We start from the raw sequence: 27,397 nt of genomic DNA on the forward strand, positions 1-27,397 counted from the left end.
TGGCCTTTGATCCAATTGGAACCAAAAGTTAATGGGGTCGTCCAAGGTTCATTGCCCACCTGTGGATTAAATTTGATAGTGTTTGCAAAAGCAGTTTTGCCGTAAAGTTGCCAACAGACAAACAAACAAACAGACAAATGAAAAATCGTGCTTAGCACGACACTTGGCAAATTAGTTGATCTTTTCGTGTGGTGGTCCAAGCTGTAATGTCATGGAATGTGTGGTGTTTATTTGTTCATACATTAATAAAATGACGCGACGTCACAAATAACAATTATCAGACGCACGTTGTCATGGTAACGGCAGCAGATTGAAAATTTTCACAACTCATTTAAAGCCACCGTGTGACATTCAACAACTTATCATCGGTGCTTGTTGCCTTCATTCTGATCGTAGAAAATATTTGAAAAGACCGAGGAACATTGCTTTTCAACTGGCTTTACGATCCCGTTATCAGGTTTGAAATATCTTGTAAAACAAAAATGTATATTTTATGTGTTTTTCATGTTTTGGGTGACCCTAACCTTGATCTTGGGTCAATTTTGATCAAACTTTGTACACATGTTAATATTACATGCATAAATAGACAGTATAAGTTTCAATATAATAAGTGCAAAACTGTTTGAGAAATAGCCATGTGGAATTCACAAAATTCCCCATTGGTTTATAATGGGTGATAATATAAAGTGATGCAGAATCCAGATCCTGATCTTGAACATCACCAAAAGTCATATGTCTTTTTGCACTGTGGATTTCTATCAGCTGTTAAAATTTCATCCAAATCGGTTAAGAATTGTGACCTGTAGAACGAATAGAATTTTTTTTTAAATCACGCCAATAGTTAAAATCTGACGTCATATGCTTGCGAAAACTGTGCATAATTTGCACTAACATGCATTTTAAAACATTTAGATATTTCATTGAAGTTTGTTTTGGCATCAACCAGAAGTCGCTATGACTTCCGGTCACTGAGTTATGTCCAAAAATGTGTTTTCACGTAGTGTGACGTCACGGCGTGACTTTAGTCCGATTAAGACGGGGTTTGGACGCGGACAGTCTCAGGTGGATTGCCTGCCTATCAGGTGTAAAAATTTAAGAACGACTGGTCCAGCCGTTTGGGCTGAAGACGACTCGACAAAAACAAACAAACAAACCAACAAACGGAACAGACCAACATACTTGACAAAATCGAAGATTTCACCAAGTCACAAACCGGACGATTACAATATCCTACTCCCTCCCTCCGGGAGGGAGTGGGATAATAATGGGATGTGCTGAAAGAGCAGAAAGCTTCAGGGGAATCTGGATCAATGGATGGGAAGTCACAAGACTCGGTGACATGGCAAGAGTGTCTGCTCTGAATCTGGAAGGTTGGCGGTTCGAAACCCCGACCGAGCCATACCAAAGAGTTTAACAATGGTTTATGCTATTTCCTTGCTTGATGCTCATCATTGAAAAAGGATGGAGCATGGACAGACAACCATAAGTTGGCAACCATTCTACAGGCTTGGTGGGCCTCATGGCCTCCAAGGTTCCAATTATTGTTGTTATTATTATTATTATTATTATTATTATTATTATTATTATTTGATACAGGCTTCATCATGGAATTGCCCTGTTGAAATGTGTATCCATTGTGATCGTACTAAAATTTGGCAATTATATGCAGCTGTGGATCTAATATTTATATACGCACATGCATACGTGGGAACTTTTTACGTCCATCTTTTAACGGCAGACGGGACACCCGGTTTAACCTCCATCTGAGGGATGGTTCACACATTGATGAAACACCCTGCCTGTGAAACATGAGGATGACCGTTTTATAGTTGGGTCACGATTGAAATCCAGACTTGACAGCTCAGAGGTGAGTGTGTGTACCTCTCGGCCATCCTGTCAGCCTTCTTGACTCTCCATTATTGCAATGAAGATAACACACTGAACCGACATGAGTGTAGCTTCTGAGCAGCAAATAAAAATCCGATTCGAAAAGACAGGGAGTGCAATACCGCCACCCTGACACGGAGCTTTCCACCGGCGATGATGCACGGTGTACGAATAGTGCATCAACTTGTGCATGGAATGCTTCGTGCTGTCCTTTTCTAGTTTATCGTCTAATTAAACATAGCAATGTATCAACCGTGATAATAAAATATAAATGCGTTGTCACACCTGAACACAAACTCCATCGCATCGATCTCGGATCCACAGCGGCTGTTGTGTAAAATTCCTCCATTGCCCACAACGGCACAGCGAGCAAGCTGCTGTCGCTGATATGGCATGCTCTGAACACAGGCAATTGCACATCATGGTGACCGTATGGTGATCATGTATTCCAGCTTACGCTTGGTATGGATCGAAAATGTACCGACGGATGGCAAAATACCATTTATAAGCACAAGTCCTATTATAATGAACACTCAATATTTGGAATGGCACTTTTGGTGAACAATCTTGTTTTGATGAATGAATTTCATATAATGTACAATGAAATGTAATTTTTTTTTTTTGTTTTGGGCACGAGAAACACCCAGTGTGTGTGTGTGTGTGTGTGTGTGTGTGTGTGTGTGTGTGTGTGTGTGTGTGTGTGTGTGTGTGTGTGTGTGTGTGTGTGTGTGTGTGGCATGTTATTATCATTTGTGGAAGAAAAATAATTATCTTCTTCTTCTTCCTCTTTCGGCTTGCTCCCGTTCGGGGTCGCCACAGCGGATCAACCGTCTCCATTTCGCTCTATCCTCCACATCTTCCATTGACACTCCAACCGCCCTCACCGCATCCATGAACCTCTTATTTGGCCTTCCTCTTCTCCTCCTGCCTGGCGGCTCAATCTTCAACATCCTTCTCCCGATATACTCCGCTTCCCTCCTGTGCACATGTCCAAACCATCTCAATCTCGCCTCTCTCACTTTGTCTCCAAACCGTCCTACCTGCGCTGTCCCTCGAATATACTCATTTCTTATCCTATCCATCCTCGTCACTCCACAACGAGAATCGCAGCATCTTTAACTCTGCCACCTCCAGCTCTGCTTCCTGTCTTATTGTTAGTGCCACTGCCTCCAAACCATACAATATAGCTGGTCTCACTACCGTCTTATATACTTTCCCCTTCACTCTTGCAGCTACCCTTCTGTCACAAATCACTCCTGCAACTCTTCTCCACCCACTCCATCCTGCCTGCACTCTCTTTTTCACTTCTCTCCCACACTCTCCGTTACTTTGGACAGTTGATCCCAAGTATTTAAACCAATCCACCTTCCCCACCTCAACTCCTTGCAACCGCACCATACCACCACCCTCCCTCTCATTTACGCACATGTACTCCGTCTTACTCCTACTGACTATCATTCCCCTTCTCTCCAGTGCGTACCTCCACCTCTCAAGGCTCGCCTCAGCCTGCTCCCTACTCTCCCTGCAGATCATGATGTCATCCGCGAACATCATAGTCCATGGAGACTCCAGTCTGATCTCGTCCGTCAACCTGTCCATCACCATTGTAAACAGGAAAGGGCTCAGAGTCGATCCTTGGTGCGATCCCACTTTAACCTTAAACCGGTCCGTCATTCCTACCGCACACCTCACCGCTGTCACACTGTCCTCATACATATCCTGCACGATCCTCACATACTTCTCCACCACTCCCGACTTCCTCATACAACACCACAACTCCTCTCTTGGCACCCTATCATAAGCTTTCTCTAAATCCACAAACACACAATGTAACCCCTTCTGGCCTTCCCTATACTTCTCCATCAACATTCTCAAAGCAAACATTGCATCAGTGGTGCTCTTTCCTGGCATAAACCCATATTGCTGCTCACAGATCGTCACCTCTCCTCTCAACCTAGCTTCCACTACTCTTTCCCACAACTTCATGGTGTGGCTTAACTTTATCCCTCTGTAATTTCCACAGCTCTGCACATCACCCTTATTCTTGAAAATCGGAACCAGTGCACTTCATCTCCACTGCTCCGGCATCCTCTCATTTTCCAAGACTTTATTAAACAATCTGGTTAACAACCCCACTGCCATCTCTCCTAAGCACTTCCATGCCTCCACTGGTATACCATCTGGGCCAACCGCCTTTCCACTTTTCATCTTCTTCATAGCAGTCCTCACTTCATCCATACTGATCCACCCCACTTCCAGATTCACTATCTCCACCTCTTCCAACCTTCTCTCTCTCATTTTCTTCATTCATCAGCTCCTCAAAGTTTCTTCATCCACCTTCTCAACACACTCTCCTCGCTCGTCAGCACATTCCCATTTGCGTCCTTTATCACCCTAACCTGCAGCACATCCTTCCCAGCTCGGTCCCTCTGCCTTGCCAATCGGTATAAATCCTTTTCCCCTTCTTTTGTATCCAACTTCTCATACAGCTCGTCATATGCCTTTTCCTTGGCCTTTGCCACCTCTCTTTTTGCTTTTTGCCGCCACTCCTTGTACTCCTGCCTACTTTCTTCATCTCTCTGACTATCCCACTTCTTTTTTGCCAACCCCTTCTTCCTTATACTTTCCTGTACTTCCTCATTCCACCACCAAGTCTCCTTATCTTCCTTCCTCTGTCCAGATGTCACACCAAGTACCTTCCGAGCTATCTCCCTCACAACTTCTGCTGTCGTTGCCCAATCATCCCACCCATCTTTACCACCATCCAACGCCTGTCTCACCTCCTCCCTAAATTTCACGCAACAGTCTTCCTCCTTCAGCTTCCACCATCTGGTCCTTGGTTCAGCCCTCACTCTCTTCCTCAACCTCACCTCTAAAGTCATCCTACAGACCACCAATCGATGCTGTCGAGCTACACTCTCCCCTGCCACAACCTTACAGTCACTAATCTCTTTCAGGTTGCATCTCCGACTTAAGATGTAATCCACCTGTGTGCACTTTCCTCCACTCTTGTATGTCACCCTGTGTTCCTCCTTCTTCTTGAAATACGTATTTACCACTGCCATTTCCATTCTTTTTGCAAACTCTACCACCATTTGCCCTTCCACATTTCTCTTGTTGAGACCGTACCTCCCCATCACCTCCTCATCCTCTTTATTCCCTTCCCCAACATGTCCATTGAAATCTGCTCCAATCACCACTCTTTCATCCTTGGATACACTCTCCACCACTTCATCTATCTCACTCAAGAAATCTTCTTTATACTCCATCTCACACCCCATATGTGGGACATATGCAATGATGACATTCATCATCACCCCTTCAATTTCCAACTTCACTTATCACTCGGTCAGACACTCTCTTCACCTCCAATACCTTCTTGGCATAATCTTCCTTCAGGATTACCCCGACACCATTTCTCCTCCCATCCACACCATGGTAGAACAGTTTGAAACCACCTCCAATGCTCCTAGCCTTACTCCCCATCCACTTGGTCTCTTGTACACACAGTATGTCCACCTTTCTTCTCTCCATCATATCAGCCAACTCTCGCCCTTTGCCAGTCATCGTCCCAACATTCAGAGTTCCAACTCTCACCTCCACACTTCTACCCTTCCCTCTCTCCCACTGCCTCCGGACTCGCCTTCCCCGTCTCCTTCTCCTCCTTCGCCCAGCAGTAGCACAATTTCCACTGGTACCCTGCTGACCACCGGTACCGGTGGCGGTCGTTGGTAACCCGGGCCTCGACCGATCCGGTATGGAAATTCGTTTTGTTGTCCGCATAATGATTTGGCATAGGTTTTTACGCCGGATGCCCTTCCTGATGCAACCCTGGTCGCCTCTTACGACGCACAGGGATATGGTACACCTATTCTCAACAAAAATAATTATAATTGTTGCTGGTACTTTCTATATTTAATTTTTATGCTACAGTCGAATTGGCTGTCAGTAATGTTTCCCTTTACCCATGAGTCTTTTGACCTACATATTGATAAAAGGAATGTCTTACGATGAAACAGGGTGATCTGATTGATGACACTGCAAACTTTTGCCGCGATTGTGTCATTCTCTCCCTTCCACCCAAAGTGGACATGTATTGCAGTTTTGAGTTCTTTTGCCTAATGCTTATCAGCTAATCCTGTGGTTGAGTTGCCAAATGTCTCCCCTCCCATTCTTTGGAATGTCAAAATTGTATACAAGAAGAATTGCTTCGGGCTTCTGTTTCATTGAAGTACATTCAAATGTTTCAGTGAATCGTTCAATGTTCTACCTCCGTATATACAAAACTAAAGATTCTCCTTTGGTATGCTGATCCAACTTGTGGAAATTGAGTTATTTTCCACCACACCTTATTATTACTCCTTTTGTTAATATTATTGTTGACTTGGTGGACAGGTTGGGTGTGTGACAAGGATGGACTGAATTAGATTTTCATGAAGATCTTGATCCGGACACTAAAATGTTGTTTTTTGTTTGTTTGTTTTTAAAAAAAAATTAAAGTGATTCTTCTTCATTGAGAGATGGAGCCACAAACAATATACTGTCAAACCCCGCTATTCATGGGGGATACATTCTTGAAAAATGTCAAGGGATATATATATATATATATATATATATATATATATATATATATATATATATATATATATATATATATATATATATATATATATTTTGGTACATGGTCCAGCCAGGCTCATGGAAGAGTGATTTCCACAGAACAAATCAGGACACAACATAACAAAGGGGAAAGAGCAACAGCAGGGTGGTGGGAGAAAGTAGACATAGATGGACAAACAAGGGATACAGGTAACGATGAGGGGTAAGGGAAAACTCAGAGGGTGAATAATATATCTATAATTCCAGCAATGTGTGTGTGTGTGTGTGTTTGTAACCGCTGTTTCTTGACAACCACTGGTCCGATCTAATTGAAACTTACCAGCTATATTGCTGGGGACCTGAGTATGTGCCTTTTCAAGGTTTGATATTAATCGGACAAGTGTTTCCCAAGTTATGGCCATTTATTTACCAAACCAATGACTAGACACGTTGCTGCGTAGGCGTGGCTGCGTAGGCCGGTGCGCGGCCGGCCGACTATAACGTCACGGGCCGTGCCGGTTACGATGGGGAAAGGCGCCTTAGTTACCGTTGCGTAGGAGTGGCAATGGTCGATGGCAGCGAATGTCATGGCAAGCAAAGACATGGAGGTAAACTTGATTTTCATTTGGATTTTAATTAACTCTGTGTGTGGAAGTATCACAGCAGTTGTTACTTCAATACAAGTGATAATTCGTGGAATGCATGTGAACATTCCGTACGGGCACGCACCATTTCCGGATAGTGATGACAATGTATTCTAATAATTTATCGATTTCTTATGCGCATTTATAGATAAACACAATGCCCAAATCCAGCCGTCGTTTACGAGAGCGAAGGAATGGACTGTGTGGTCGTTTGAAAGTTTTTTTTTTTTTTTTTTTTTTTTGGTTTGCACATACGGCCACGCAAGAGCGAAGGAACGGCCTGTGTGGTTGTTGTTTCTGGCACGCGGTTTGAAAGTAATTTTTTTATTTTGCACGTACGGCCACGCATGTATGGGCACGTACTAGTATGGATATAAAACCAAAATTGTGTTTGACCAGTTTGTGATTTCTATCAAGGTCTGAGGATATGGAAGAGGATGCTGCCTGTCTGTCAGAAGGATGAGTGATGTCACGGCAGAGGGTGGAGTCATCAGCAAAGAGATAAAGAAGATTTTCCAGAGAGTCAGTGAGATCATTGATGAAGATTAGGAATAATATGGGGCCGAGAACACTCACTTGGGGCACTCCAGCCTTGACGGGGAGAGGAGATGAAAGGGTTCCGTTGAGAGCCACACTGACCACGAGAGGGTAGGAAGTCTAATCCAAGAATGGAGTTGGTCTTTGAATCCATAGGCAGACAGTTTGGAGAGCAAGGCAGGATGCCAGAGTGTATCCAAAGCTTGAGATATGTCCAGAGAGATGGCCCTGATGTCATGTCTGATATTGATGGTCTCCATCTATTGTTGGGAGAGTATAAGCAGCATGTCCAAGGTCGAGTGACCAGGTCTGAACCCAAGTTGATGATCTGAGATGAGGCTGTTGGAGAAAAATGATTTCATGTCAAATGTGAAGATTGATTCCATGACTGCTGATGATTGGAAGTACAGTTAGCTCATTGGGCTGTAGTGAAGGGGATCCGTTTTTGCACGTCGACATGACTGTTGCTCCAGCACATGCTCTCATACCTGACCTGACCTGATTTTTGCACCTTTTTTATATAATGCTGTGATGTTGGCTGATTTCCATTTTCCCAAGTGGACATTGGAGACCAGTCCTGAATTGCAAAAACAACATTTAAAAAAATACACCAATGTTGAAGCATTTGACAGGTCGGTTCATTACTTACATCATTACTATTCGAGGCAATAAATTAATTTTCCGATTCCATTCATCGCCATCGAGTATTTTCACAAATATCATTTTCGAATTTAGTTCTTGGTCTAAATATCCTTGAGCAGAAATAAAATGATAAACTTCTCTTAATGCACTTGTTTGACTACCTCCTGAGCTACATATCATTTTGAGATCATAGTAAATTGTTTTTCCATTGTTTAATTGATGGCCATCAAAGTTTTCAGTCCATTAAAGGATATTTTTTTTCTTTACATCCTCTAACTTATTTGTAATTAAATTTATCCACTTATTTGTTTTATATACTTTTACCCTGGTTATTTGATATTTTTCACATTCTTTATGTCTTCCATTGAAGTACCAAGGTTGATTACATCTCCACTCTTTGGTTTGGTTATTGCTTGGTTCTATCATTTATAAATCAGTAAAAGAGGGTAGTAATCCTTCAGCACTTATACTTATAACCATGAGGGGGACTATTAATTCCATTCTCTAAAATATATCTTTTATCATCAAAAGCTCCTAATGCTTTCTTATTTATTTCTTCTGTAAATAATTGATGTTTATAACTTCTTATTTTATTCATTTTTCTATACTCTTCCCTCTTTTAGATTAAACAGTTGTAATAATGTTTAAAGATTATTGTTTCATCTCTTATTTTCTTATTTATTCCCTTTAACTTCTTTTTACACCTTTCAATATTATTATTAATATATGTAAAGGCTTAAGCCTTTGATCTCAATCCTATAAATTCCCTCATAACCTTCCCACCCAATTCATCTTTAAACTTACCGATAACCTTTTCCTTATTTGATGAAAACAACACATCACCAGATTTATAATTACTTGTATCGTATACAGTCATCCCCCGCTATATCACGGTTCACCTATCGCGCCCCCGCTTCATCGTGGTTTTTCCTTGGAACCTAACGAATTTTTTTTCTGTGGATTCCCCCGGTACATCGCGGTAATAATAAATAAAACATAAATTATTTAAGCAATAAATTATCATGCGAGGCGCTTGACCAGTCACACAACGCACGAGACAAAGTTTCGCTTGTGAACTTCAAATATTTTCTATTTTTTCTCAAAGCCCAACGATGCCGCCCAAACGCCTTGCACCTTCTAAGGCTTCTGGCAAGGAACCGAAGCACCAGAGGAAGGTTTATATTCTCTCTATAAATCAAACCGAATCGTGTTTATACACCACCCAGCGTTTAATAATCACTCGATATAAATAAAACCCAATCGTGTTTATCTGTCAGGTCAGGTTCGATCTGTGACCTGCTACAGGTACCATGTAAACCTGTACTAACCTGTTCCATGGTCGGGTTGTCGGCGACTAAACCGTCTCCCCCACCAGGTTTTCTGGTGAGGAGGGTGTTTGGATATGGACACCCAGCAGGATTAAAAACAAAACCTGTCAAAGGGCGGAGGAGCTCCTTGTGAGCCAACGGCCATCCATATCTAGTGCCCAACTGTGTCTGCGGACGTCCTCCTGCAGTTGGGTTACTTCTTATTTGGAGGTTGGTGGCAGGATTTGCACTCCAGCCACCGTAAAACGCTTCATTCCGCAAAACGCAAAAACGCAAAAAAATCTGAAAACCCACTCCGTGGGAGTACCTCCTGTGCAGCTTCCCTTTGCAGGGCAGCTCACCGGATGATGGGATTGGGGCAAAGCCTTCGGGACCCCCAATCTTTGATAGGAGGGAAACCACGGGGTAACATCCCTGGGTCAGATTGCGGGAGAGTGTGTCGGAGTGGTGCTGAGGTGTCGTCCACCAGACGGCGGTCTCCTTGGGTTAACCTGAGGCGGTCCCTTCGGGTGGGTGCCTGGAATGTCCTATCCCTAAGAGAGGATGATCACCTGTCTCTGTTATCATCTGAGCTCAAGCGTTTGGACATCGGGATTGCAGCTCTCTCTGAGGTTCGGAGACCGGATTGCGGCGAGATAATGGTGGGTGGTTACACCTATTATTGGTCTGGTCGCTCTGATGGTTACCATACCCAAGGAGTTGCTGTAGCTGTGTCCAATAAGCTGACCCCAATGATAATTGAGGTAACACCGGTCAACGAGCGTATTATGAGATTAAGGATTCGTCACTCCTTAGGTGTCATTTCCCTGGTCTCTATTTATGCTCCGACTGAGGCGAGTGATCTTACCGTGAAGGATGCATTCTACGCCACACTCGAGTCTGTGGTTGATCAGTGCCCCAGACGAGATACACTTCTAGTCTTGGGGGATTTCAATGCATCGACTGGAACTGATAGGGATGGTTATGAGGTGTGTGTTGGTCCCCATGGGTCAGGAACTATGAACCAGAATAGCACTAAGTTCCTTGACTTTGCAAGAAGTCATGGACTTAGGGTGGCTGGTTCATGGTTTCAGCGCCCGCAAGCTCATCGCTGGACTTGGTATTCCAACGCTGGCGGTGTGGCAAAGGAGATTGACCATGTCCTCATTGACGGTCGTTGGAGGATGATCCAGAACTGCAGGGTCTACCGGAGTGCTCAGTTCCTCAATACTGACCACAGGCTTGTTGTAGCAACTCTAAAGCTGCACCTTAAATCCTGGAGAATGGTACCATCCCAGCCTAGGCTGGATGTTGCCAAGCTCAGGGATGAGAGAGTAGCTGAGGAGTTTGCGAACAGGCTGAGTGGACACTTGGGGGTCTGGGTGCTTTGGGGGTCCTGAAGAGTTGTGGAGCACCTTCAAGACCACCGTCCTTGATGTTGCCGGTGGATGCCTTGGAGTTCACCGCAGGGCAAAGAAGAATTTTGTCTCTCAAGGGACACTGGATACCATTGACCAGAGTCGCAGGGCCAGGCTGAATGGCAGAGCTGAGCTGTTCAGGGAGCTGAGGCGTAAAACTGTACGTGCACTGAGGGTGGACAAGGAGGCCTATGTGCGAGGAATCTGTGAGGAGGTAGAGCATCACCTGTGGACAGGTGATTCTCGTCCCGCTTACAGGGGAATTCGCGCATTACGTTCATCCAAGCCCATCCCTCGGAGCACTGCAGTTCGAGCAGAGAGTGGTAGGCTCTTGACAGAGGAGTCTGAAGTGAAGGCTCGCTGGGCCGGTTACTTTGAGCGGTTGTACCAGGCTGATCCCCCAGCTGTCGAGTTGGACGTCAAGGGTGTTACAATCCCTGTTGCTGACCCTCGAATCAACTGTGGTCCACCATCGCTTGTGGAAACACGGGCTGCGGTGAACCGGTTGAAACGGGGCAAAGCTCCAGGGATCTGTGGCATCCATGCTGAACTTCTCAAGGCTGGTGGAAATGCTGCACTCGCGTCGTTGCATGCAGTTTTGTGCTCTGCCTGGAACACAGGCATCATCCCAACTGACTGGAAGAGGGGCCTTGTTGTCCCTCTCTGGAAAGGGAAGGGTGATCGCCAAGACTGCAACAACTACCGAGGGGTGACGCTGCTCTCAGTGCCGGGCAAGGTCTTTGCTCGGATAATTCTTGATAGGGTTCGCCACCATCTGCTTGAGCACCAGCGTCCAGAGCAGTCAGGCTTTACACCAAAGAGGTCAACGATTGACCGTATCCTTGCTCTTCGTGTCCTCACTGAACGCAGACGAGAGTTTCGGCAGGGGCTGCTTGCAGCCTATGTTGATCTCTGTAAAGCGTTCGATTCAGTGAATAGGGATGTCCTCTGGAGGATTCTTGGTCTTCGTGGGGTGCCACCGAAACTGATCGATCTGATGTCTGAACTCTACTCTGGTACTGAGAGTGCTGTGAAGTGTGGTGGTACCGCCTCTGACTTATTTCCAGTTGTTACTGGAGTTCGTCAGGGATGTGTACTTGCCCCCACACTTTTCAGCACTTGTATGGACTGGATTTTTGGGAGGATGTCAGAGAGATCAAGTTGCGGTGCATCGTTTGGCAATGTCAAGATCTCGGACCTTGATTTTGCAGATGATGCAGTCATCTTTGCGGAGACTTTAGACATCCTCTTGGGGGCCCTCGAGGTGCTGAATGAGGAGTCGGAGCCGTTGGGATTACGGATTTCTTGGGTCAAAACAAAGATCCAGGCTTTCGGTGACATCTTGGATGCTGCTGTCCTGTCTGTGTCTGTTTGTGGTGAGGATGTTGAGGTCGTGGATAGATTCACTTACCTTGGCAGTGATATTCATGTCTCCGCAGGTTGTGAGCCGGAGGTCAATAGACGTCTGGGTCGGGCCTGGGGAGTCATGGATTCACTGGATCATGGGGTGTGGCGCTGCCGGTACCTGTGCGGGAGGACGAAAGTCCGAGTCTTCAGGTCCTTGGTACTTCCAGTCTTGCTCAATGGTTGCGAGACTTGGACTCTGACCAAGGATCTGAGACGGAGACTTAATTCCTTTGGTACCAGGTCTCTTCGGAGAATCCTTGGCTATCGCTGGTCGGATTTTGTGTCCAACGAGCGGTTGCTGAGAGAGACTCGGATGAGATTTGTTACCTGCATAGTCCGTGAGCGTCAGCTGCGGCTGTATGGACATGTGGCTCGTTTTCCTGACGCTGATCCTGCTCACCAGATTCTCTCAGCGAGGGAGTCTCATGAGTGGAGGAGGCCAGTGGGCCGACCACGTGCCTCATGGTTGCAGCAGGTTGACCATCATCTCAAGGAGATGGGGATGGGCCTGGCATCTGCCTGGGGGATGGCCAGACGGAGGCCCCTGGAGTACCGGCGGAAAGTGGACGCAGCGACGCGCTGTTCTGGCACATGCTCCCATACCTGACCTGACCTGTGTTTATACACCACCCAGCGTTTAATAATCACTCTTTAAATAAAACCCAATCGTGTTTACACACCGCCCAGCGTTTAATAATCACTCGATATAAATAAAACCCCAGCGTTTATTATGCACTCGATATAAATAAAAGCCAATCGTGTTTATTCACCGCGTTTGTGAAAAAATAGGCATTTTTAGGCATTTTTTGGGGAGGCGTCCATTCAACGTGGATTTTCACTTCTCGCAGGGGGGGGGGGTTGGAACGTAACCCCCGCGATAAACGGGGGATGACTGGATATCGATATTATCAATCATATCTTCATATACATCTTTTTTTTTTTTTTGTATACCTTGGTCGAGGCTCGTGTGAGAGCTAACACACAACTCACAGCAAGGAGGCATGAGACGAGAGGGGCGGGAGTGGAAGGGACAAAACAGTGGGGAACAGACACATTAGGTGAACTGTGGAAGGGAGAGGGATGGGGATGGGACGGGGAACATGGCGAAGAGAAGATGGACATTTCAGGGACTTTCAGGAAGGAAAGCAGGAGAAATGAAGGAAGTGGGCTTGGGTGGATTATCGGGGGTAGAAAAGATCGAGGATTTGGATGGGGGAAGATAAGAGGTGGTGGTGAACAGCTGTTTTGAAAGCCTGCAGGGAAGAATGGGAAAGAATAGAGTGAGGAAGTTTATTCCAAAGGCGGGAAAAAAGAGGAATGAAAGAGTGAAGATGAGCAGTGATTCGTGATTTTGGTAGTTTTACCAGAAGGGGGTTGTTGGCGGACCTTGAGCGCCCTGTGGAAATGTGGTGGGGACAAATCGCAGAGAGAGCAGGGGGGGCAAGGCTGGAGAGGAGTCGGTAGAAGACAGAAAGACCACCGACCAACCTGCGGTGATTGAGTGAGAGGCCCAAAGACTCAGCTTCATTGCGGGAGATGCCGATGATCTTAAATCCCCTGGTTTCGACAGCGTGAAGCCGAGAAAAGTGGGAGGCAGGAGCACCAGCCCAGAGGGGAGAGCAGTACTCCATCAGGCTACGGACAAAAGCTTTGTAAGTGGTCAGGAACTCAAGAGGGCCGAGGAAGGACTTAGCACGACGGAGGATTCCCAGTCGGCGACTGGCTTTTGAGGCGAGGTTGGAAATGTGACTTTCCCAGGAAAGGTCATGGCAGATAGTGAGACCTAGAAGCTTGAAGGAAAAGACTTCTTCCAGAAGATTGTTGAGAAAGTGGATGGGGGGGTTTTGTAAACGGTCCTTTCGAAGAGACATAGTGAGAGTGTGAGATTTGTCTGGATTGAAAGACATGTTCCACGTGTTGGACCAGTTTGTGATTTTATCCAGATCTGCAGTGAGCGAAGAAGCTGCTGCTTGCCGGTCTGAGGGATGACAGAGACAGATGGTACGGCAGAGGGTGGAGTCGTCGGCAAAGAGAAATAGAGGATTTTCCAGAGAGTCCGAGAGATCATTGATGAAAACCAGAAAAATAACGGCCCAGAACGCTACCTTGAGGAACTCCAGCCTGCATAGGAAGATGGGATGAAAGAACTCCATTTAGGGCCACACGTTGACTGCGACAGGAGAGGAAGTCTGCGAGCCATGAGTGGAGATGGCCTTGAATACCATGGGAAGAGAGTTTGGTGAGCAGGGCAGGGTGCCAGACTGTGTCAAAAGCACGTGATATGTCCAGGGATACGGCTCGGATTTCCTGTCTGGCATTGAGGACCTCCATCCATTGATAGGAGAGCAGAAGCAGCATATCCAGGGTAGAGTGATCTGGTCTGAAACCAAATTGATGATTGGAAATCAAGCCATTGGAGAAGAAGAAGGATTTCATGTCTGAAGTGATGATGGATTCCATCACCTTGCTGATGATTGGGAGAAGGCTGATTGTTCTGTAGTTACAGGGATCTGTTTTTGCACCTTTTTTATGCAGGGCAGTGATGTTAGCAGATTTCCAAGCAGATGGCAGATGACCTTGGGCAAATGAGAGGGTGAATAGAACAGAGAGAGGGTGAGCAAGAGCAGAAGAGCAGGCTTTGAGGACACGTGGGCTGATGCCGTCTGGACCGGTTGCAGAATCTGACTCGAGGTTTGAAAGCAAGCTCTCCACCTTGTCAGGAGAAAAGGATACAGAGTCCAGGGACAGTTGGGTGCGACTGGGTAAAGTGGGTAGAGATAGTGATGGGTTTAGGACACAAGATTTAGCTGCAAACACCGAGTTTAGACATTCAGCTTTATCACGTGTGGAATCAGCAGTGCGACCATTTGAGGTAAGGGAGGGGATGGAGGGGGAACATACACCAGAAACAGATTTGATTAAACGCCACCAGGATTTTGAGGAGGGAGAGAGGTTTGAGAGTTCAGACTTGAGATGAGAAAGATGTTGTTTTCTGGCTCTCCTGAGGGTAGATACACACTTGTTCCGAGCTTTGTGGAAAGAACTAAGATTGCCCTCAGTTGGGTTTGCTTTCCATGAGGCAAAGGCAAGTTGTTTCAGGACAACTGCCTCGCCACAAGCTTCAGTAAACCAAGGGCGGGAGGAAGGGTAAGACAACTGAACACGAGAGGGGATAAATCTGTGCATGAGGGAGAGCAAGTTTCTTTGAAAATTCCCAGGATGAGTTGATGTTTGAGAAAGTAGTGATAGGAGACCAGTCTGTAAGTTTGATGGCTGCTCGGAGACCCTGCCAGTTGGCTTGAGTGAAATGCCAGACTCGACGGCGGTGAGGTGGTTCTCTGATAACAGCCAGAGAGATGTCCACTTTGACAAGAACGTGGTCAGAAGAACCAATTGGAGTGAAGGAAGAGCAGCAGATATTGTCAGGGAAATTTGTCAAAATCAGATCCAGAAGAGATGGAGTACCATTGGTTGAGATCCGGGTCGGGAAGTTGACCGATTGAGTCGCAGAAAGCTTTTGCTGAGGTGCCATGGCAGGTGAGAGAGGTACCCACACCTAGCCAACTGGCGTGATGACAATTGAAGTCACCACATAAGAGGAAGAGAGAGTTTGGATGAGAAGATAGAAGATGGTCCATGTTTTCGGATAGTGAGGTGTAGATGGAGTCATCACTGTTCGGTGGACGGTACAGTACACATATAAACGTGAGGTGGGAGTGGAGGGGAAGCCGAAGCCAGAGGTATTCCTGGGGGTGTGGGGGAGTGAGAGCAGTGCATGGAGAGTGAGGAATAGAGTCTTTGATGAAGAGAGCAACACCTCCACCAGAACGAGGCTCAGGTCTGTCATACCGTAAGAGGGAGTAACCAGGGAGAGATACTTGGGAGTCAGACACGTCTTGGGAGAGGAAAGTTTCTGTTAGGCAGATAATGTCTGGTTTGTCATTGGCAACCTGTATGGAAAGATCTGAAAGGTTTGAGCGAAGGCCCCGGATATTTGAGGTCCACACTTTTAATGAAGAGGAAGGGGAGGAGGCTTTGGGTGAAGGAGGTGGAGGGGGAGGGGGAGGGTAGGACAAGGGACGAGGGGGGCAGGTAAGGAGGGTTGCTGAAGGAGTGTGGGGTATTGCAGAATAGCGAGGGGAGGGGGCCGAATGAGGAGGAGAAAAGGCTCTGAGGTGCTGGGGGAGAGGGGGGAGAAGAGACAAGGAAGAAGGCATTTGAGGAGGTGGAGTGAAGAGATGGAGGTGAGAGGGCAGTGAAGGGAGGCAGGTTGGTGGATGAGAGGGCGGGCAACTTTGAGAAGGAAGAGAGAGTGAGGGGGATGAAAGGTGGGAGAAAGGTGAGGGGAATTTTTGAGAGAGGTGAGAGGGAGGCTTGGAGGGAGAAGAGTGGGATGGTTGCTTTGAGAGTGAGAGAGAGAGGGGTGAGGGGGGTGAGTTGGCACTGAAGTTGGAAAAAAAGAATGGTTGATGGAAAGCGAGCATCCATGGCAAACTGTGGTTTTTAAAAGTTTTAGGTCAGAGATGCGATTTAACACAATTCTTGATGGATGCAATGAAGGCGAATTCAGAGCATGGAGAGAAGAAGCGCTGTAATAGTTGGATTTTTTTAGGCAAGGAATGAAGGAAAGGTCGAAATGAGAGCAGTCTGTTAAAATAGCAGAAGAGTAGTGCATTGTGAAACAGTAAAGAGTACCACATGTGTGAGAGAGGAAGATGAAGCATTTTAGATCGTTTTTGTTGTTAAAAATAATGTGAGAGAGTTCAACAGATTAGGTCATGGAAGTGCAAAAAAAAAAAAATCGAGGAGGAAGTTAAGAGGAAGAAGAAGAAGCAGAATCGGGAGAAGGTGAGCGTGTTGTTGTTGTTGTAGGGTATTTTTATTTTTATTTTTATTTTATTTTATTTTTTTTGAGATAAGAAAGATTAGTTGGGAGAATGGGGGATGTTTGGAAAGTGGCGAGGATCAAAATTGAAGGTAATGGGGAGGATAGAAATTGAAGGTAATGGGGAGAAAAAACAAACAAACAAAAAAAAAACGATCGAACACCGAGTGGAACCGGTAGGCCTCAAGCCTAGGCCTAGGCCTCAAGCACCAGGTAAGAATGTCGACAAAAATACTCGCAAAATAGCACGATTTTTGAAACAAAACCGAACTAGCAACACACAGTAACATGTAGGTGAGAAAATTAAACAGTTAAAACGGGACAAATAACAACCGGAAACTTAGCTTTGAGAACGTCAGCAGGGAGCCCCGAAGGAGACCTCTCGCTGCTCCAAAACCGGAACCGGAAGTCCAAGTGTTTATTTCTCCAGTGTTTCTTTCTCATATAAAACTATCTGTATCCATATATAACAATGACACATTATCCTTATACTTTAAATTATTATAGTAATAGTCATACACAAACAACTTTGACAAATCAAGAATTGATGTTCCGATATAAATAGGTTTATCCATTTCAATACTCTCTTTTTTTCAAATGAATAGCACAAAAGTTCTCTGAAAATACCTCCACCCATTCAAAACTTGGTTTGTTAATTAACTTTGAAGCCTATTTTCAAGATGTAGCAAGTCTAATGTTTTCTTGATTCCTAACATTTTCCATAGTCTTTCCAAATACAGCATTATTCATTAATTTATAAAAGTCCTTCTCAAAATATGTTTCTGTGTTTTTTTCTACTTTTTGTATGAAAATCAATATAGTCCTTTAACCATGGACTTTGTTTAAATTTCAAAATCTTATGAATTTTCCTCACTCTCAACCCAGCAGATAAATATTGTTCCAAGTTCCTTTGATGTAAAACATAACTTTCTTTATCATTTAATGTCGCAAGTAGTTTTTCTGAAGATTTACCCTTTATATTAAATGACTGTTGGTAATAACTTAACCATTATTTTCTTGGACTTTTTTTGTCGGAGGCATAGCGTAGGTCTTTATGTTTATTATGAAGTTCTTCAGGATATTTTAAATCGACCTCAAAATAATATCCAACTTCAGCCTCATCCAATTCTTTTTGAGAGGAGATAACAATATCAAGTCAAACTTTTTCATAATGTTTTTCTTCAACCCATTTAAGTTTCCCATAAGGTAAAGATTGAGACATGGCCCACCCATACAAATTGTTAGCATCATAATACATCAGGTAAGAGTTGTCCTCATTGTTATTATAATCGGGAAGATATTTGTTATTTGCTTCAGCATATCTCTTGGAACATACTTGAGATATTCCTCCTCTTTTAGCCTTCTCTATCCTTAAAAGCAGATCTATATCACTGATTAATTCCAAATTTTGTTTTGTCATTTTTAACATAGCACTCCAAGCCAAACCCGGTGCCGTGTAATCGTGAGCAGGTTCTAATCCATAACAATTTTTATTATGACAGACTGTTCTAAGAGTTTCAAACACATCACTTAATAACAGTACATCAGTTTTTAGATACAAATCATGATATTCCCCAAGATTCTTTGTATTGAACTTCTCCCAAACCTTTTTAGCTTGTGTGTAATCTTCATCAGAAATATGAGTATTATTCAACTTACCGCAGAAACTCTCCCTTGAAGGAAGTTGTGTTTCTTTAAACCTTTCAAATGAATCCATATAGTCATGTGGATATATTCCCTTTTGTGATAGGAGATCAATCTCATCTAGATTTGAGAAATATGATGTAAGACTCGAAGTTTTTAATATTTGATGCTAACTCAGATAATGAATCTCCCATAAACTTTTATGCGTCAAGAAATCTGATATAAGTTATGGGGGATGTATAAATTGTTTTTGTGAATGAGATGTATTTTTGATCTGCGTTTGGAATGGTGTAAATATTTCCGAATGTCTTTGAAAGTTCATTTATAAATAGATGTGTCACGGTTATGAAGTTGTTATGAAGAAAGGCAGGAACAAAATTTGGAGGCTTGTAATTAAGATTACAACAATAACTTGAGGGGGAGCACTCGGTCGAGTGCAAAACCTCCGCCGCCAATACTGCTGGGACACTTAAGTGAACCTGATATCCTATTCATTGTCGGTCAAAATGGATCAGACTCCACTGAACCACGATTAAATAAACTAAACAAGATTGACGCGCATATAGAAATGCCCAAAAAAAAATCAATTTTTTTTGAAAAAAAAGGTGCAAAATTTCTGGGTTTTTTTTCTCGAACAATTTTTTTTCTTTTTGGGTTGGAAATCACTTAAAACATGTAGAAATACAAAAAAAAATCAAATATTTTTCAAATAAAATCAAAATTGTTTTGAAAAAAAAGGTGCAAAATTTCTGGGTTTTTTTTTTTCAGTAACAATTTTTTTTTTTTTGGTTGGAAATCACTTAACATGTACAAATGCAAAAACAAAAATTCAAATATTTTTTCAAAATGGCCGCCATAGCGGCCATAATGGACTTTGGTCCAAGTCCGAAATCTAATGGCATGATCCTTGGACCATACCTAATCCCCCTACCAAGTTTCGTCGAAATCCGTCCAGGATTTTTTCCGCAATACTGTTCACAAACAGACGGGTGAAAACAGTAACCTTCGTCCATCTTCGATGGCGGAGGTTAATGAGCGGGACCTCGATATTTACCAGTAAGATGACAATGATCTCAAACTTTAAACTCCTCAATTTCCTCCCCACAAATATGACATTTATTGTTCTCTCTAAATTCCTTTTCCTCTTCCTTTGTTAATGACATTGGTTTATAGGTTTTCACCATTATTTATCTTCGTCTTATGCAATCTTTTTCCAATTGTCTTATAAACTCCTCTGAGGCATCTTCCCCTCTATAAAGTTCTACTTTGTTGTATTCATCACCAACAGATGATTTGATATAATAGAACCCACAAGGAGTATTTTTTTTGTATGTATTTGTGAATGAGTTATTTGGATTTGGAGAAACGGTGTATCTTTTCAAAGATACTTTCAAAATCGGCATATATCACAAACGGATGTTTTATTGATTTTTGTTAAAATCTTCGAATGATATGTTTGAACCTGCTTTTGGTAAATTGATTATGGTTGATTTATGATTACTACAATATTTTGATTGTTGATTTAATCATTCTGTTGTGTGAAAGGAGTTGAGACATCTCTTACAAGGATATGTTTTACATTTTCTCTTATATATTTGTGATTTGGTTAATCTTGAGAAATTTTTGATGAAAGCATAATGTGATTTTTCCTTTGAAGTAAAGTGGAGAAGGTCAATGTGCGTTTCATCATTTTTATAGTTGTTTGAAATTTTTAATATCTGAACTTTGTTTGTATCCGTTAATCCATATACATTAACAGATAGATTATTCATTTTCTCAAATTTAGGAATATTTCTCAATGACATTGGGAACTTTAAATCTTTAACATATAATGTATTCTCATATTTCTTATAATGTTCAGCCCTTTCAGGTTTCCATTGTGGAGGATGTAAGTGAGCAAGAACAGACCACAGAAAACATTTATTATCTTTGTTTTGAATATTAATGACCGCTTTCTTAAGTTTTATCTCCTTTGGAAATCAATATAAGAAGAAGCTTAAAAGAGGATCTGATTTTAAGATGTGTTTATCTAAAAAGATTATTTTTGTCATCGTAAATCCACTACCTACGACAGTGTTATCAACATCTTGTTCCTGTTTCTGGAGATCATTGTAAACATCACATCTTACAAAATCTTGAAACGATAAGATAAAGTGTGGGTTTGTCCTCATATCGGGAGTAGTTTCATCGTCTTGTCTTACCATTTTCAATTTTACTCCCACATAAAACGTAAAAGTTTTCATTTCACTTAATGTGTTTTTAATTATAGTTTCAATACTTTGTTTAACCACATCAACAGTTTCCATGATTGAAGATGGTCCAGGGTCTTGAAAACGAAACAATGTTATTTTTAAATGCCCCATCAGTGTTTTCAATGGAGAATTTAGCTTCCCTTTTTTTTCATTGTTCTTGTGTTTGCATGATTGAAGATGTCTATTGTTATTATTTTTAAGAATATCACAATGTTTTGTTTCTTGGTCAAGTGGAGATATTTGTCTGAAGAGATTGGATGTGTGTTTGTTGGTTTGAAGGTGTTTTTTTAATAATATTTATATTCATGATTACAAACATCGCAGAACGTTGTATTCACCATATTTATATAATAAAACTTTGCTTCAACTAAAATATTCTTGATGAAAATTTTGTTTAATTTATAGGTGAATATGTGCTTAAAACCATTTTATCCTCCAACTTTTTTTCACTTATTCACTAAATAAATACAATGTTTCAAGACACAAAAGACAAGTTTCAATCAATCTCTTCATTTGTTAAAGATACTGAGAAATATGTCATGGTGTAAAATTGAACAAAGATAAATATAACAACTATTGGATAAAAACAATTATGGAAAATAATGAGTTCTTCAATTTCCTTCAGTGGAAGGGCTTTTAGTATACCTGGAAGAACATCAATTAAAGTATCTCTAACAAAAGTTTCTCCTCTCCTTCTGGCAATTTATTCAAAACGAGAAAAAGCAATGAAACAAGAAAATGTTTCAAAAAATAAAAACCTTATGGATGAAGCTTTAGAAAGAAAAGATAAGACCATCTGTAATATGCAAGGAGAAATTTCTATTTTTTCCAACAACCCTTAAGATGTAAATCCTGATGAAATAAAGTATGTTAATATATCAGGTGAAATGATATTTCGTTCAATCGTAGTTCAGGATTATTTTAAAATTACCTTTAATATAAAAAATGTAGTAGTTGAATCTGTTAATGAAAAAAACTATATAGATATCAATGGTAATGTTTTTTTTTTTTCTGCTAGTTAAATGAGTCATTATTCAACTGAAGATTTTGAAGATTATGAGAGTGATCTATCTCTGTTGTAACAGAAGACAGTTATGATACCCAGAGTTTGTGTTCAAACGATAGTGATGAAAGTAGTTTTATAGATGATTGTGAAAGTACCGAAGATGAACTTTAGTTTAAGTAAAGTTTTACTTTATAAATATGCGAGATTTTGAGCCTCTTGAATTCCCTGATTCTCCATATGACAAATTTGAGAATTGTCCTGCGTGTGAAAGACAGGGATTAAACACAGAGTCAAAAGCTGATAAATGAAAAAGGAATTTGGGGATTACATGAAGCACACGACTGAAAAATATAAATATATTGTTGTGAAACAAGATGAGATATTTCTTTTTCAGTCGTGTGCTTCATGTAATCCCCAAATTCCTTTTTAGAACATAATGTAGAACAATTATCTTTCCAAAAATTGTTTATATCTATTGAATTTAACTTGAATAAAATTAAAGTATTTGCATTGTTTCTGATGGAACGACGAGTAAGTCGAAAGTAAGATTGACAAAGATGAATACAATTACAAGAAGAATGTCTCCCTCTTGTGTAGTAGCTGTCCATTACCGTTTGGTTTCTCTCATTAACACAATCATCAACGATAACGAGGTTCTTTTTTGATTTATCCAAATCTTGGGGAGACTGTATATCATCCGTATTATCACTAAGAATACAAGTTATCGGTTTTGATTTCTTTTTACATCTGTGTATCACAAAATAGTTGTATAATATCTTCAATGTTATTATCATTTAGGTTTTTTTGAAGTTTAAATAAAATGATTATATCTTCTTTTTGAAGCTCAGCATTAAAACCTTGTGAGACTAGTTGATACTCAGGTTGAAAACTCAACTTTGTGAAAATTATTAAATTATCATAATCTAAAAAGTTGGGAGTCAGGAGCATCTTTAAAAGTAAGCAGGTTTTTCCATATCCGCTTGAACCAACTATGAGACATCTTAATGAATTTGGCAGATTTTTATGGTTGTTAAATTTCATCTTATTTTCCCAAATGGGTAAAAAATAATTCACTTGTATATATTTGGAAAACAGGTTATTTAATTTATTATTGGCTTTTTTGAAACTCTATATTTTATCCTAAGTTCAGGTTTAATTTCAAGATAATCCTTTATTTTATTTATACAATATCTTGTCTTGAGATTTCCCTAAAAATAACAATCTTGAATAATATATAACAACAATCCTTTGAACATTTTTCTAATACGTTCACTTTCTTCCCTTGTAAGGAAAGAAGTAAAACTTTACTTAAACTAAAGTTCATCTTCAGTACTTTCACAATAATCTATAAAACTACTTTCATAACTATCGTTTGAACACAAACTCTCAGTATCATAACTATCGTTTGAACACAAACTCTGTTATCATAATCACTCTCATAATCTTCAAAATCTTCAGTTGAATAATGACCCATTTAACTTGGAGAAGAAACATTACCATCGATATCTATATACTTTTTCTCATGAACAGATTCAACTACTATATTTTTTTAATATTAAAGGTAATTTTAAAATGATCCTGAACTACTATTGAACGCAATATCATTTCACCTGATGTAATATTAACATCCTTTATGTCATCAGGATTTACATCTTTAGGGTTGTTGAAAAAAATAGAAATTTCTCCTTGCATATTACAGATTGTCTTATCTTTTCTTTCTGAAGCTTCATCCATAAGGTTTTTATTTTTTGTAACATTTTCTTGTTACATTGCTTTTTCTCGTTTTGAATATATTGCCAGAAGGAGAGGAGAAGCTTTTGTTAGAGATACTTTAATTTATGTTCTTCCAGGTATACTAAAAGCCCTTCCACTGAAGGAAATTGAAGAACTCGTATTATTTACCATAATTGTTTTTATCCAATAGTTGTTATATTTATCTTTGTTCAATTTTACATCCTTGACATATTTCTCAGTATCTTTAACAAATGAAGAGATTGATTGAAACTTGTCTTTTGTGTCTTGAGACATTGTATTTATTAAGTGAATAAGTGAAAAAAGTTGGAGGATAAAATGGTTTTAAGCACAGATTCACCTATAAATTAAACAAAATTTTCATCAAGAAAATTTTAGTTTAAGCAAAGTTTTATTATCTAAATATGATGAATACAACGTTCTGCGACATTTGTAATCATGAATATAAATATTATAAAAAACACCTTCAAACCAACAAACACACATCTAATCTCTTCAGACAAATATCTCCACTTGACCAAGAAACAAAACATTGTGATATTCTTAAAAATAATAACAATAGACATCTTCAATCATGCAAACACAGAACAATGGAAAAAAGGGAAGCTAAATTCTCCATTGAAAACACTGCTGGGGCATTTAAAGGGCATATAAAAATAAGATTGTTTCGTTTTCAAGACCCTGGACCATCTTCAATCATGGAAGCTGTTGATATATGGTTAAACAAAGTATTGAAACTATAATTAAAAACACATTAAGTGAAATGAAAACTTTTAAGTTTTATATGGGAGTAAAATTGAAAATGGTAAGGCAAGACGATGAAACGACTCCCGATATTAGGACAAACCCACACTTTATCTTATCGTTTCAAGATTTCGTCAGATGTGATGTTTACGATGATCTCCAGAGACAGGAACAAGATGTTGATAACACTGTCGTAGGTAGTGGATTTAATATCACAAAAATAATCTTTTTAGATATACACATCTTAAAATCAGATCCTCTTCAAGCTTCTTCTTATATTGATTTCCCAAAAGAGATAAAACTTAAGAAAGCGGTTGTTAATATTCAAAACAAAGATAATAAATGTTTTCTGTGGTCTGTTCTTGCTCACTTACATCCTCCACAATGGAAAGCTGAAACGGTTGAACATTATAAGAAATATGAGAATACATTAAATGTTAAAGATTTAAAGTTCGCAGTGTAATTGAGAGATATTCCTAAATTTGAGAAAATGAATAATCTATCTGTTAATGTATATGGATTAACGGATACAAACAAAGTTCAGATATTAAAAATTTCAAAGAACTATAAAAATGATGAAAGACACATTGACCTTCTCCACTTTACTTCAAAGGAAAAATCACATTATGCTTTCATCAAAAATTTCTCAAGATTAACCAAATCACAAATATATAAGAAAATGTAAAACGTATCCTTGTAAGAGATGTCTCAACTCCTTTCACACAAAAGAACGATTAAATCAATATTCAAAATATTCTAGTAATCATAGATCAACCATTATCAATTTACGAAAAGTAGGTTCAAACATGTCATTCGAAGATTTTAACAAATCTATAAAACATCCGTTTGTGATATATGTCGATTTTGAAAGTATCCTTGAAAAGATACACTGTTTCTCCAAATCCAAATAAATCATACACAAATAAATATCAAAAACGTACTCCTTGTGATTTCTGTTATTATATTGTTGTGGTTGATGAAATTCGCAAACCACCATTCAGGTCCCGTAGGTGAGATATCTCTGTAAGTATATGTGTAGTTAGCCTAAACCCGTTGTTTAGAGGGAATAAATGTGATTCATTCGGGCTGCGACCCTTCAAGATAGCCGTTTTTCTGTTCTATCTTTATTTTGAACCAACCACGTCTCAACCGCCATCACACAACAACCACCAACCGCAACGCCGCTTCACAACAACAACAACGCCAACAGCCACGACCTTTACCGTCACAACTCGCTCTCGCAATCATCGCATCACCGCCATTCCAAGCGTCACCGTGGCCAGGGACCACCACAATTAACCCTCCACCACCTTCACCTCTCCTCCTTCTGCCTCCATTCCCGCACCGCTTGTGGGCACCGATCCTGGACTCGTACAGGGCGCGCGCCGAGCAGCGGGTGCAAAAAGCGGCCTTTCCGGGGAAGTCGGATCAGGAATGATTCACGCCCACTTCCGATCCGTCCAATCATTAAGCGCGGGGCGATTTGGCCCCGCCTCCAGGCGCGTCGGAGTTGAATCGATATATGCAAATTCGCGGATCAGGAATGATTCACGCCCACTTTTCCTCCGTCCAATGGGCGAGCGTGGCTCTGCCCCCGAGCCGATCCTGATCCAAAAATCTGCATATGGTTTCTCCTGTCGCACTATAAAGCGCCGAGCGCGGGGCGAATTGAGTCGAGTTGAGAGTTTCTATTTCGGGCTCGGGTGAGTTGGAGAGGTGTGGCAGTGGCAGCGGCAGCAGCAGCGGCAGCGAGAGAGTTTCTGTTTCGGGCTCGGGCGCGTTGTGGCGGCGGCGAAGCGTGGCAGCAGCAGCAGTCAAGACGGGGTTCGGAGTCTGTCGGGGAGCTGCGGAGAGGGGAGGCTGGGAACGCGGTCGAGGGCGCAGTGGAGTCGCTCGTCGCGGGACCCAAGCAAGCCAGCTATCCTCTTTCCCCAGAGCATCAACATCCCCCCTTTCCCCCCCCGCGCTGAGATAGTGCGAAAAGGGGGGCCCCGTTCCCACCCCATTCCAGGCAGTGCCAGCAAGGCCCGCGGAGGAGCGCGGAGTCGGGGCACCGCCGCCATTTTGCGGCTCATCACCAGACGGGTAGGCTCGACGCGGTCTCGGCCCCAGGCCCGTCTGCCCCCTTGTAGTTGAGGGTGGCCCCTTTTTCTTTTGCTTTGGAGTATATGTGTTGTCGGCGCCGTCTGTAAAGTAAAACTGTGTAAGTGTTGCCGTGTGCTCGCGTAGTCGGTAGTAGATCTGCATTGTGTTTCTTTTGTTACATTTGCTTTTGGTGCATAATTGTTGTAATTGTATATGTGTGCTTTCCGTTTGCCGTGGAATAAATGTGAATTATGTTGAACTGTTTTTCCCGTTTCGCTTCGTCTTTTCTTTAATTGAATATCCATCTTACTTCACGTAAAGGGTTGGTCGTGGGCTTAAATACGCCCAATAATTAATCGGAACCGTCGAGGTTGACGATAACACCGCTCGGTTATCCCGATAGTACGGAACGGGTCGCTTAAAGTGGCCCGTGTCCGAAGTCGACCTGCGGCGAGGTGCGATCGCCCGGTCTACCCTCCGTGTGGGTACTTAGGTAGGTCGAATTTGGCGAGCAACCCTATCCCACGCGGGGGGCCGATTGGCACGATCGTGGTGAGGCCGAAAGGCCCACCCGTGACTAGTTCCCGG

The 27,397-nt window shown here is 41.9% G+C and overlaps 1 protein-coding gene across 2 annotated transcripts in view; it reads right to left on the minus strand.

Annotated features, from left to right (window-relative positions):
* Positions 1 to 27,397, minus strand: part of ST8SIA5 (ST8 alpha-N-acetyl-neuraminide alpha-2,8-sialyltransferase 5) — a 63,130-nt gene that overhangs the window by 6,083 nt on the left and 29,650 nt on the right. For both annotated transcript variants that reach the window (XM_085890666.1, XM_085890665.1), the window contains one exon: positions 2,173 to 2,285. In XM_085890666.1, the coding sequence (XP_085746792.1) occupies positions 2,173 to 2,285 (113 nt within the window). The remainder of the gene's footprint in view (positions 1 to 2,172; positions 2,286 to 27,397) is intronic.

This window comes from Eptatretus burgeri, chromosome 8 (genome assembly GCF_056783735.1).
Source record: "Eptatretus burgeri isolate ZD-2024b chromosome 8, Ebu_testis_v1, whole genome shotgun sequence".
NCBI classification, from domain to species: domain Eukaryota; kingdom Metazoa; phylum Chordata; class Myxini; order Myxiniformes; family Myxinidae; genus Eptatretus; species Eptatretus burgeri.